General features: G+C 44.2%; 1 protein-coding gene across 15 annotated transcripts in view; it reads left to right on the top strand.

Moving 5' to 3' along the window:
- Magi2 (membrane associated guanylate kinase, WW and PDZ domain containing 2) overlaps nucleotides 1-13,996 on the top strand; it is a 1,487,762-nt gene that overhangs the window by 1,384,315 nt on the left and 89,451 nt on the right. For 13 of the 15 annotated variants that reach the window (NM_053621.2, XM_087655501.1, XM_087655502.1 and 10 more), the window contains 2 exon segments: nucleotides 4,905-5,100; nucleotides 6,382-6,525. In NM_053621.2, the coding sequence (NP_446073.2) occupies nucleotides 4,905-5,100; nucleotides 6,382-6,525 (340 nt within the window). 15 annotated transcript variants of the gene reach the window in all.

Here is a 13,996-nt window from a genome sequence, read left to right as displayed (position 1 = left end):
GAGAAAAACAGAACATATCTGAATGTGAACACCTCCTTAGCCTTTTGTGTCCAGCATTTTCGGACAATTGCCTCCCACGTGCCCTTCCCAAGCCCCAGTCAGAAAAGATAGTCAGACTTTCTCAATTTTCAGAGCTCTCTTGCTCTGTCCCTCACACCACTTCAGAATGATGGTTTTCTCTGTGCCACGGGTGACATTCCCATAAAACCCATTCTGCTATGATTTCCCCCATGTGCTTTCACGGGAAACTGAGTGCCTGGCTGTCCTTGGCTGCTTACGTTTTAAATGTATGCTGGGGAAAGGAGAAGCCCCATTGAGCACATGATGCAGAAGTAAGAGAGCTCGACAGAGTTAAGTCCTGGTGGCCTCAGTAATAGGTCCAGCTGTGCTTGCGAGCGCCATGCGTTATGTGGACAGATTGCACTGGCTCTCCTCAGGATCCAGCTGAGGGTCCAGAGGGAGCGCCTGCGCACACCTGCAGGCCCTCAGCCAGGCCCAGACTCCTGCTCTTGGCTTTGCCATTGTAGATGAGTTCTGTAACCCACATCTTCTTTCAAAGCACAAATGCCCTGAAATTGGGTCTTACTTCTAGACTTGGATGGGTAATCTCATCTCTACTAGCTAGTTCATTCTCCTGGTCCACTGGCCATCATCTCTCCCGAAAAGGTTCTCCTACCGTGAAGAGCAAAGTATGTTAAAGGTCCCTGGGAGAGCAGCTGGCTAAGCCACTGTAGGTGCCTAGCTTACACCTGGGGCTTCCCCTCTCCCTCTCATGGAAGCAATGGTCTTCGCAAACACCTTTTTCCTGACCACAAAATAAAATGCATCCTAAATCTTGCATTAGCATATTTACATGATTCAGATTTTTATAAACCATCGACGTATTTGTTTCAGTAACATTAAGAACCTTTAAAGGCCTATGCCCAGGTCCCCTGTCTTATATTTTTATTGTAGCTGGATAATCATTTATGTTTGAGCAAAAAGATTCAATTATTTTTACAAATATCAGAAATATTTTCATAGTCTCCTCCAAAGATCGCCAAGATGTCAGAAGAAAACTGCCTATTTGCACATGAGCCTAGAAATATTACCAAAGCAGCTCATATACTGGGTTCTTCTACACAAGGCGTGCCCGCCTACATGGCAGAGGGGGCCTTTTCCCATGCACCAGCGGGATAAACTGCAACGCCAATCTCGCTGAGTGTTTGCAAACTAGATGAGCACTATTCTGTGCTGTCTCATTGCTCCCATGCTAACTTCCTGTGCTCCCCTTTGTTCTCAGGAATCACAGAATAACTGTAAGATGAGTGTAAGCAAGAAAATAGAAAAAGGAAAGAACCATTAAAGAATATATTCCAAAACTCAGTATGAAGAGCAGCGTTCCCTTCTCCAACAAGGGCAATTGATCTTTGCCATTTAAGACCACAAGGCCCGTGGAAGAGCACTGGAAAATGTCTTCCTTCAAACACCTTGAACCCTAGATACTCAAGGCTGGAAATGATTCTCTTCTAAATTTCGTTAAAATATGAATGCATCATTTCTTCCATTCCTCCTTCTTGCTGCTCCCATCTCCAGCTCCTTTCCCAAATTATCAGCCCCCTCCTCCTTAACCATTACTGTTACGTATACATAAACAAATAACACATAAATACTGCCTGCTGGGTCCCTTCAGTGGTGCCTACATGTGTGGGCTTCTAGAGCTGACCACTCAGTATTAAATAATCAATGAGGAACTCATCGCTGGGGAAGAGCTCTTCCTCTCTCGGCCATGGTTATTTACCTGTAGCTCTTGCACTCTCATGATCTCCCACCGCTAAAATGGTTCAGAAAAGGCTCACATCCTCTGGAATATCTCCTGGGCAGCATTTCTTAGTCTTGAACTTTAGCACACCATAAAAGCTTACTAGAATTTACTCTTTGCCATCTGTCTTTATCATCTCTAAAGTCTCTTTAGTGATAGAATTAACAGCTACAAGAACCAGGTTGATGACCTTCCTTTATATGTAAAGTAACTTTTAAGAGTGCACACACGAGTGTGTGTGTGTGTGTGTGTGTGTGTGTGTGTGTGTGTGTGTGTGAATACATGCATCTTCCTCTGTGAGGTTTCCATGGATAGGTGGACGTGCATCTCAAAGGATGTGCAGAAGCCACTGGAAATGTTTCTTAACCGAGTTTGCATCTTATTGTTTTGAAAGAGAGACTATCTCTGAACTCACTAGTTGGTTATATTGTTCAGCCAGCAAGACCCAAGGGCCCTCTGACTTCTACCTCACTAGTGCTGGGATCACGGGTACAGGCTGCTGCATCTGGATTTACGTAGGTCCTCACGTTTATGAAGCAAGCACTTCACCAGCTTACCCATCTTCCTCTCCTGGAGCCTGACCTTTTCTCTTAATTTTTAATAATCTGATCCTACACGTTCCACAAAGTGTAATGTCTCACATACTCAGCCCAACCTAATTTCTGCTCTGGCCAGTGTACCTACCACTCAACGTTAGCAATGTTCATAAAATATTAAGTACATTTTCCTTGTTAAAGAACTCTTCGAATCCTGACCCATGACAATGGAAGAGAGGGGCGTTTGATGCTCCGTGGCCACGGCGACAGCTGCAGCAAGCTTCACGGTTCTATTTCTAGTCATTTGTCTAATCTTTGGGGAGATTCCTGCATTTCATCCTCTTCCACTACACCCCGTGACACAGCTGGTTGGAAACGGAGTGCATAATGGGTGTTTCATACCAATACCACACTGATCACAAAAATGAAGTGGCTCGGCTATGACTTAAAATAGCGCAACATCCAAACCACCAAGCTAGCAACTTCTAGAAGGGAACCAACACACGCTGGCAAATGTCACCCAGTCCCTCTCCTTTTGTTTAATGCAACTTCTGCATAGCTGAGCGTCTTATTCAAATCGCACTTTAAATGATTCTGTTCACAGCCTGCACCTCAGTAGGGGTGAGGGATAAAGCAAAACCTGATTTATGCAACTCGAAGGAGGGGCGTCTCCCCTCTCTGCAGGGTTAAGCAACAAATGCAACCCACTCCAAGGGGTGACTGAAACGACTCCTAACTCCCTTCCAGGAAGCCCCAGTAAACGCTCCCGTTGTCCTACATTCCTAGTGTGCCTCTGCAAATATTGAGTTAACAGTAGTGGTAATTTTTCGGGTGGACTTTAAAAAAAACAAACATTTGTTAGCAATCAGCCCCAGTAAGAGCATAAACCAGTTGAAGAGCTATCTGGCAAGGACTGTAAATTTCTACCATCTTCAGACCTTCTCTCTGTGTGAAGTATTCCCTTAATTCCAGAAGGCACGGTAGCACGCACCTGCAGTCTGGTCATTCAGAAGGCTGGCAGAGGCACGTCACAAATCGAAGACCAGCCTGGGCTGCACAGTAGGCATTGTCTAAAATAAATAAATATTTTAAAAAGGATTTTGCTCATTCCTCGGGATAATTGCATTTGTACTGCAGCACCAGACAATGAACTATAAAACTAAAGAGTCTTTATTCCTGCGGTGATCTCACCCACGTATCTATGATCTCGCAATGTCTGGGATTGGCTGTTGTGCCCCTTGTGACCCGGGAACACCCACAGCTTAGAGCAGTGGGAAAGTCTGAAGATTATTCAGCTGTTCCTGTGTGTATTAGTTCGCTCTGTATATCAGCATGTGAGGACTAAAAATAAGCCAGAAATGAATGTCGCCTTGGGCCATTTTGCCTTTTCCTATCACGTGACCACAGTGGAACCCAGTAGTGATCCTGGTAGCTGCACTTTCATGTGTAAACCTCTGTTACATAGCTCCCCCTTTTTTTTCCAATGAGCCAGTGACTCTGGGCCTGCAGTCACTCCCTGGCCTTACTACCACTCCTTCAACATCTACAGTGCTCAAAAAGCTACAACTTAGCAGTCAAATAAGCCTGGATTGGGGCTGGTGAGATGGCTCAGTGTTTCAGAGCAGGTGCCCCTGCAGAGGGCTGGGGTTCGGTTCCCGCTGTGCACTTGGTGCCTCAGAACGTTTTGTAACTCCAGGTTCAGGGATCTGATGCTTTCTTCTGGCTGCTAAGGGCACTGTTCAACCATACACAGGCAGGCAGGCAGGCAGGCAGGCAGACAGACAGACACATCGCTAAACACACATATAAAATAAGAATAAATAAAACTTTTTAAAAGACTAGCCATTGATATCATGTTTATAAACTCTTTGGTGATTATTTTAGTTGTGCTAGCATGATGTAATGATGAGATTGCAAGAAGAGTGTATATGTGTGCGTGCGTGGGGGGGGGTGGGGAGAGGGAGAGGGAGAAGCAGGGGGCATAGAGGGAGAGAGCAGAAGAAAGGGAAAGGGATAAGATAAATGTTAACTCCTTAGATTTGTAATGATTGTGAGTTGGGTACTTTTCTACAGATTTCTAACGTTACGTCCGTGTGAGTTTTCTCTGCGTGGGTGTGTGCACACGTACACAGAGCCTGTGCAGTGTAAGAAAGTCAAGTTCCCTGGAGAGGCTGTGAGCCACCAGACATGGGTGCCGGGAACTGGAGTCCTCTACAGGAGCAGGGCACGCTGTTAACCACTAAGGCAGCGCTCCCTCTCACCCACTAGTCGTGCAGGTTTTAAAGAAACAGAGAGAATATCCAGGAGGCCCTTTCCGCAAGGTCCTGGTAAAAAAACATCACTTTTGTGTCCATTTCTTAACAAGACAAGCGAAAGCATATAATACAACATTTGTCAACAATATCTAAACAATGCCATTTATTTAATCTTCTTGAATCCTGAGTACGGTAACAAGACCAACTCAAGGATTTGGGTCCCCACGAGCGGTGGTGGCTGGACTATGCTCAGTCGTTCTAATCTCCCCAGAGTACCTAAATGCCAAAGCAAACCCCTTTCCGTTCATCCAGTTACAGGTCAGAAGTTAAAGCAAGGCAAGATGTGAAGCCAGACATCCGGCAGCCGCCCTTCACAGACTACAGGCAGCCGCCACTGGACTACAGGCAACCCCCGGGAGGGGACTACTCGCAGCCCTCACCCTTGGACTACAGGCAGCACTCCCCAGACACCAGGCAGTACCCTCTGTCAGACTACAGGCAGCCACAGGTACCTCTGCTGGAGATCATGGGGTCCCCACCGAGACTTTCCAATGCACAAGGAATGCCATAGAAGGGAGGCAGAAACGCCAGCCTGCTGGAGCGGAGAGCCAGGGTTCTGGTTCTAGTGTTAATATCAGGGTCATGCCTGCACCTTCAAAACTTCAAGGCATGAATAAATCATTTCCAGAATAAATCAGAACGGCTCATCCATGAACCCGTCAGGAGTGAGCGTTCGGTCACGATGAACTAATCCTTGATGATGACTAACCAGCTAACTCTAAGAGCAAGCACAGTCCTGTCAACTGTTCTTTTTGAGCTCCTGCTGGACTCCCGTGATTCTGCTAATGCAGAAAACTTTATGTTTTCCAGTCATGGTGGGGGCAGGTTCAGAGCCACGGGTTCTAAATGACTTCCTGCCCCCCACTCTGTAGTAAAGGACAAAGCCAAGGGTGGCCTTAAATTCTGACCTGCAGCTACTGTAATTGCCCACAGCCCCTGTGCACACAACAAAGGGCTCGCTGCTTTCATTATTAGCTGCATTGGACATACCTTCTGAGACTCCCTTAACCTGACTGAACTTCCATTTCCTTCAGGCTGGGTCTCTCTTACAGGCCAATGGCCAACCTCTGTGAAAGGTATCGGGACCAGCGCTCAATGTCTAGTAAGCAGTCATTACTTGGTAACCAAGTAATAGGTACCAAGATAGAAATTAACAATTTCCACTCTATCATTATATTACGTCCCGCTATTAAATTAAGGGCACCTATATCCTCAAAGAGTTTAAGAAGATTGAGAGTCAGGAAGTCTTGGACACAGTACACTCTCAGGGAAAGGAAAACTGATTTTGTATCCTCTGACTTGATGGTCAGCGGTCAACTGAAAGATACAGTCAGAACCCCGTTCAAGTTCACTTTCTAGCTTAGAAAACCGTAGTTGACACTTCCAGAGACACACCTCTGATTGGCAGACTTATTTGTGGTACTTACAGTAATGAATGAGAAGATTCAGGAGAGACGTCGTCATTCAGATCCACATGGCGTGAGTGCGAGATGGCCAAGCAAGCTGACGTGAGCTGTACTGCTTGTTTTAACAGAGTTCAGGGTTCTGACCTACTTGGGCCTTCAGAGCTATGCCTTGCTAATTCAGTACTTATAAAATCAGGAGGCGTCTTACAGCACCTTGTCATGTGAACACATTAGCTATGGAAGGAGGGGACAGGAAAAGTGACCATCGAGGTCCCACTGATGCTAAACTTCTCCATGTCCCATTTTTCTCCCCACCCCCAAAGGATTTCGATTATTTCACTGTGGACATGGAGAAAGGAGCCAAAGGATTTGGATTCAGCATCCGTGGAGGAAGGGAATACAAAATGGATCTGTACGTGTTGAGATTGGCGGAGGATGGGCCAGCCATAAGGAACGGCAGGATGAGGGTAAGATGCCTCCCATTTTAGAGCTCCTCGATCCTAGTGAGAACCTCACTGTGGTGTTAGGAAGTTGGGAATGCATGCTCTCAAACAAGCATCTTCACCCTCTTTTTTTCAGAATCTGATCTTTAAAGATTTAGTCAAACACTTACAAAGAATTACAGTAGCCAGTCCAGTCGGGCGTGTGGGTACATGCTTGTAATGCCAGCTCTGGGGTAAGGGATGGGGGCTGAGACAGGAGGATGACGCATTTAATCAAGGTCATGGTAACTTTGAGGCCAGCCTGGGCAATAGCATGACTCACTCTGGAAAACACCAGAAAGATAAAAGGCCACAATGTCTTTTGTTTTTCTTCTTATAAAAGTCCGCCAATTGATAAACCTCAACATACCAGTGTTTTTCCGCAAGAGAAAATAAAAAGAAAAGGACAGAAGAAGAAATAATTTGAAGTGAAGACAAGCTCTATTACTCTTCTATGGTTCAATGGTTTCATTTCCATTGAGGTTGAATCTTTCAAGATTTATTTTCCCTTTTATGTTCCTCCCCTCCATATACATTAATCAAATGGCCTTACGTCTCTCCGGAAATGTTTCCTTTTTATTGATTGGCCTTCAGGCTTTGATATTGGACAGCCGGACACTTTCCAAGGAGAAAGGAAATTTGCTAGAATTTGGCTTCTAGCACGTAAGTTGCTCTTAAAATTTGGAGCAATTAGACACTTTCGATTTGAGTGCAAGTTGAGGAGAGACGTGTAACGTAACAGTTACTTTCGGGTAAGTGATTGTTGGGGTAACTCATTCTACATCAACAGGTGCAAGACGAAACCCTATCGTACAACTTCAGCCACAAATGACACCAGCAAACACGTAATAAACTCTATTTTTCCTATACATCTAGAACTCATCCTTGCTAACCTTCCTTGCTTTTAAAGTTCATGCAGATAAAGACCCTGACGTGGAGATTCTAAAATCCGGAGTCCTTGTACTTAGCCTTGCCAATGAATTGCCCTGGGAAAATATACCTGCTACTTACTCCACTCCCAAGTCTAGCTTCGATCTTTCCTCTTCCAGAGTCAAGAACTCATCTACCGTACAAAAACAGGACAAGTACTAGTCACGTCTCCCTCCCTCCTCTGCAATCCTGATAACTGGGAGATTTCAGAGGTGGAATTTTATCCCAGACACAATATACTCCAGATAAAGACAGTCCCTGCCCTGGTCCAATATTACCCTATGGTCCCTGCCAGAGGTATGAGTGGGACAGGTCTGCCCATGGCTCCTTGCCTCTACAGTTTCCCTCTCAACCAGAATGGCAAATTACTTTTTATAGAATTGTGTTTATTTATTTATGGCAGAAACATGTGCCCGCCACAGAATGCATATGGAAGTCAGAGGACAGTCTGTGGGAGTCAGCTTTGTCCTTCCACTCTATGTGGTGTGAGGGCTGAAGTCGGGTGGTCAGGGTTGCCAGCAAGAACCTTTTCCCGCTGAGTCACATGCCTAGGCCAGAACTGCGTTCAGCTCACAAGTGATTAAATAAAATGAAACTCATCGTTGCAATACCAAGTTGAAGTCAGCATAGTACAGGGATCATGAATGAAATGACCAGAGCCTGTACCGTAAGAAGCCTCTGCCCCAACCCTACCCTCCTACCTTCCCATGACTTTAGAGGTTGCCACATTTTTAACCAAGCAGAAGTGAATCTCCACTGGCTACGTACAGTGCTCCCAAGTCATAGAAGCCTAAATAAATAGAAGCAGACATTTTTAGAGCCTCAACCTTGGCAATGGCTAGCAGTGGTTCTCAGCAGAGGCTGTGCTAGCTAGTCTCAGAATTTGACCGTATTTGGGGTCCGTAGGGTTTAAGGGCACAGCTGTGCTTGGTCACTGCACCTATGTCATAATTCAGATACAATTAAATTACTTCAGCAGGGACCAGGGTCGATCGATAGTTGTATGACTTATAGTTAGATTATTTTAAACTAATGCATTAGCTGGATAATACATAGGATTCTGGATAGAAAAATCAATAATAAAGTTACTCAGGGACCCTTTTCTCAGTTTATTACAAGGTTCCGCTTTGATATTATTGGTGTCCAAATGCATACGAAACTTGAATACCTGTGCCAACAAGGCTTTACAAGGCCTCGTCAGCCTCCCGTGAATTATGACTTGGCTTATAATTTCTAAGACTCCTGAGACAACCAGGTTAGCCAGACGTTCATGAACTACCATCAAAAAATAGCTCAGAAAGAACAGCTACTATGAAGTTCTTCCCAGCCTTTCAATTACTGTAACACAGTTTTACCATATTAACATGATTTTGTCACCTCAAACTTCAAATGTACAATGTTTCTACACACACATGTGCATGCACACAATGTTCAAATTCACTTGGTAGCTACCATGCATATTCCCCATTTTCATTATCAAGAATATCCAAAAGAAAAACGCCAGGTAATTGTCTAGTAGGAGCTGAGATTTACTCTGATAACAATAAAGTTGTTCAGATCCAGATTACTACCAAGAAGCTGGGTGATTCTGTAACATGAATTAGGCGCTGCACCCCCAGGTTTGGGGGATGGGCGATATGAATTTTAGATAGTTTATTGTACCACATTTGAGCCTCTACTCTTGAAAATCCTACTCTTGGTCATTTGTGTAGGTCTGGCTGTAGGCACATGATAGTTTTTGGGTAGGGACACAGGAAAACGTAGGAGAAATGCTAACACAACGTGAGGACATCATCTGCTGAGGATTCTGGGACACTGTGGTACTGGTCTTTGATTTTTTTAGATTGAACAACAATCTTCATGGAACAGTTGAAGGAGAGCAGGTAGATGGAGTCGGAAGGCTGCTCCTCCTGGCTACCTGCAGCCGTGAGGGTTATATTGTCAGACAGTTTTAGCGAATTAGGCTATTAGAGAAATTAGTTCTAACAAAGTTGAGAGGGATAAAGATCTTCATAACTAATGAGTGAGTCTCTGGAACAAAGTTCTTAGAAATATAACCCCATTAAAAACTGAAACTAAGTAGAAAATGGCAGGCAAAGGAAAGCAAGCATACAAAATCGCTTTCTGACAAAGCTCGGTGAAGCAGAGCGTGTAAGAAATTTCCAGATAAATGTGAGACATTCGGCAGGAGGGAATGAATATTAGTTCTGAGCGTGTAATAAAGATCTGGCAGCAAACTGAAAGAGAATCTGAAAGGAGAATGAGTACACTCTGCTGAAGGTAGACCAGGGTAGAGGGTGGGTGTGTGCTAACCTGCAGGCTTCACATCTACAAACATGGGGAAGAAGGCAAAGTGCTTCCAGCTGTCATAGGAGTATAACATGTTCCGTGTCTCCCTGAGATGGATTTTCTGGGATCAAAAGACCGTCATTTATAACTTCATTGGAAACCATGTTGCATTTGCATGTGCCTACCTTACAATGCCTAAGCTAATGGTTCACACCAGAGGCTGCATAGAGTGGGCTTCAGAGTGACCCAAAACCTTAGCTGGTTGAACAGGGTACAAGCGCTCACTTACCCAGGTTTCTTGTTGTCTTAACCAAAGGTAGAATTCACTGGTTTTAAACTTCGTTTGAATTTGTTGATTTTCTTTCTGGTCAGACACATCTAGCTTGAGGCTTCAGAACAAGTATTTAAATGCAGCACATTCTATTTTATATTTTGTTGCCATTAAACACAAAACCACTTGCAAGACTATTTCCTAACATATGTGGCAGAAATAAATACTAATGGGCTTTCATCTCGGCTTTAAAAAAAAACCCGCAAACCAGAACATCACCAATCCCCCGTGTCTCCACCCCCACCTACCCTCCCACAGAGAGGGAAAGAGCCACCACCCTAAATAAAGACGTGTTTGACATTCCGTCTGGTGTTTCCGCATATGCGGATTGCATTTTGCACACTTTGTGAACTTTATACAAATGACTCACGGTGCTCGTGTTCCTCCCTGTGGTTCCTTTTTTTATACGCTACGTTCATGAGACTCATCCAAGTTGGTGGATTTATTTTTACCGCTGTGAATTTGCCATTGGGTCAAACTCCTACAGTCTACGTAGTCGGCTGTTTTCCTGTCCTGTGGGCATTTGAAATTTCCTCTGTCGGTAGATCTTGGGTTATAGCTAAGATAATTCTTGAGCATCCCCCAGCTCCGTATGTACAGGACTTTCTCTAGACTAGCATATTGCTGGACAGATACATATGTACTTAACTAAGAGCACACACACACACACACACAATATCCCACTTACCATGTCAAGTTACACGTGCAGCACCCAATGGTGGCATGTCTTCATACTTGCAGAACATGTCTTCCCATCCGCTACACGCTCACTCTAATAAGTGGAAATGACAGGTCACCTGGCGCAGGTCTGACGTCTGTGTGTGCACTCACACAGGAGCGTGTGCACCTCTGTGAGCATGCAGGTGGAGACTGGGGGTCTACACTGTTTATCTCTACTGCCCTCCGTCTAGTTTTCCCTTTCACTTTTGAATGCTTCTCTACATTTGATTTTGGTGTGGGAATAAAGTAGGGCCACAGCGCACACATGGGACTGAGAAGGTAGCTGGGCAAAGTCTCTTCTCTCCTTTCCTGAGGATTGGACCCAAGTCGTCAGGCTTGGCGGCCGTCACATTTGCTCTCTGAGATATCTAACGGCATCAATATTGTTCTTCTGAGACAGGTTCTCTTCACTGGTTGAGCCAGATGCCTTGATTCCACATCATCTTTTCTTATGGTTATTGGATCTGGGCACCCCTTCTTGAAAAATATATCATTTCTTCATTTACTGTTGAATATCTGCCCTCTCATAGTGTGAAACAAATCTCTTATTCCACTCTGTATATTGTAGCTCTCTGTTTTCCTGATCCATTTTGGATGAAGAGAATTCTTAATCTGAATAAGTCTTTTCTTGATAGTTGCTGCTTTTGAGTAGTGCTTAAGAAATCATGTCCTTACTCCATTTCTCTTCTCTTTATCTCTCTTTATCTCTCTCTCTCTAAAAGAAAGAGGAGGGAGGGAGGGAGGGAGGGAGAGAGAGAGAGAGAGAGAGAGAGAGAGAGAGAGAGAGAGAGAGAGAGAGGTGCACATGTGCAGAAGCAGGTACACGCAAGCAGAAGCCAGAGAAGGACATTGTGAATCTCCTCTATCACCCTCTGATTTGCTCCCTCGACACAGGGTCTCTCACTGATTCTGGACTTCCTGTATTGCTAGCTAGGCTGGTTGGCCTGCAGCCCAGCAGCTCTACTATCTCTGCACACATGCATACCAGTGCTGGGGTATGGGAGGTGCAGCTATGGCCTGCTTTTTATAGTGGCTGGGAGGCTAGATATCTAAACTCAGATTCCCATGATCCCTTAACAAGAGCTCTGACCACTGGGTTCTCTCTCTAACCCTGCAACACATCATCTTAAATGTCGACTGTACTTGTAAGCATTTTTGCATATCTATGGTTTAAACATTTTAAACATTTCAACAGTAGTAGGAGATAGAAATCTAATTTCTACTTTTCTTTATGTGTAACTTTATGTCACAGTATCATTTTACGACTTTCTCTTCACCCTACAAGGATAACTTCATAGTAAATAAAATAAATTATATTTAATAAAAGTATAATGCAATTTTTTACAGTTCTTACATCATAATTAAAATATTACTTTCTTTTTTATTCTTTTTTTATTGGATATATTTCTTTGTTTACATTTCAAATGGTATTTCCTTTCCCGGTTTCCTGTCCATAAGCCCCCTATCCTCTCCCCCTCCCTTCTTCTATAAGGATGTTCCCCTCACCCCCACCCCCGACATTCGCTTGCACTGGGGGGGTCCAACCTTGGCAGGACCAAGGGCTTCTCCTTCCACTGGTGCCCAACAAGGCCATCCTCTGCTACATGCAGCTGGAGCCATGGGTCTGTCCATGTGTATTCTTTTGGTAGTGGTTTAGTCCCTGGGAGCTCTGGTTGGTTGACATTGTTGTTCTTATGGGGTTGCAAGCCCCTTCAGCTCTTTCAATCCTTCCTCTAATTCCTACAACAGGGAGTCAGTACACTGGTTTGTTGCTAGTATTCGCCGCTGTATTTGACATGCTCTGGCTGTGTCTCTCAGGAGAGATCTATGTCAGCATGCACTTCTTAGCTTCATCAATCCTATTTAGTTTTGGTGGCTGTATATATATGGGCCACATGTGGGGCAGGCCCTGAATGGCCGTTCCTTCAGTCTCTACTCTAGACTTTGCCTCCCTATGCCCTCCTATGGATATTTTTGTTCCCCTCTTAAGAAGGGGTAAAGCATCTGCATTTTGGTCATCCTTAGTCTTGAGCATCATGTGGTCTGTGGATTGCATCTTGGGTAATTCGAGCTTTTGGGCTAATATGCACTTATCAGTGAGTGCATACCATGTTTGTTTTTCTGTGATTGGGTTACCTCACTCAGGATGATATTTTCTAGTTCAATCCATTTACCTATGAATTTCATTAAGTCATTGTTTTTGACAGCTGAGTAGTACTCCATTGTGTAGATATACCACATTTTCTGTATCCATTCCTCTGTTGAAGGGCATCTGGGTTCTTTCCAGCTTCTGGCTATTATAAATAAGGCTGCTATGAACTTCTGGTATAGCTGGGTCCTCAGGTAGTGCAATGTAAAATATTAAGGAACCTCCAGACTGATTTTGAGAGGGGTTGTACCAGTCTGCAATCCCGCCAACAATGGAGGAGTGTTCCTCTTTCTCCACATCCTCACCAGCATCTGCTGTCACCTGAGTTTTTGATCTTAGCCATTCTGACTGATGTGAAGTAGAAACTCAGGGTTGTTTTGATTTGCATTTCCCTGATGACTAAGGATGTTGAGCATTTCTTTAGGTGCTTCTCAGCCATTGATTATTCCTCAGCTGAGAATTCTTTGTTTAGCTCTGGTACCCCATTTTAATAGGGTTATTTGGCTGTCTGGAGTCGAACTTCTTGAGTTCTTTGTGTATTTTGGATATTAGCCCTCTATCTGTTGTAGAATTGGTAAAGATCTTTTGCCAATCTGTTGGTCGCCATTTTGTCCTAACAACAGTGTCCTTTGCCTTACAGAAACTTGCAGTTTTATGAGGTCCCATTTATCTATTCTTGATCTTAGAGCATAAGCCATTGATGTTTTGTTCAGGAACTTTTCCCCAGTTCTCATGTGTTCAAGACTCTTCCCCAGTTTTCTTCTATTACTTTGAGTGTATCTGTTTTTATGTGGAGGTCCTTGATCCTCTTGGACTTAAGCTTTGTACAGAGCAATACAGAGGTTGATTTGCATTCTTCTACATGGTGCCCTCCAGTTGAACTGGCACCATTTGTTAAAAATGCTATCCTTTTTCTATTGGATGGTTTTAGCTCCTTTGTCAAAGATCAAGTGACCATAGGTGTGTGGGTTCATTTCCGGATCTTCAGTTCTATTCCACTGCTCTATTTGCCTGTCTCTGTACCAATACCATACAGT

Source organism: Rattus norvegicus, chromosome 4 (assembly GCF_021556685.1).
Source record: "Rattus norvegicus strain SHRSP/BbbUtx chromosome 4, alternate assembly SHRSP_T2T, whole genome shotgun sequence".
NCBI lineage: Eukaryota > Metazoa > Chordata > Mammalia > Rodentia > Muridae > Rattus > Rattus norvegicus.
This window is presented reverse-complemented; position numbering and strand designations above follow the sequence as displayed.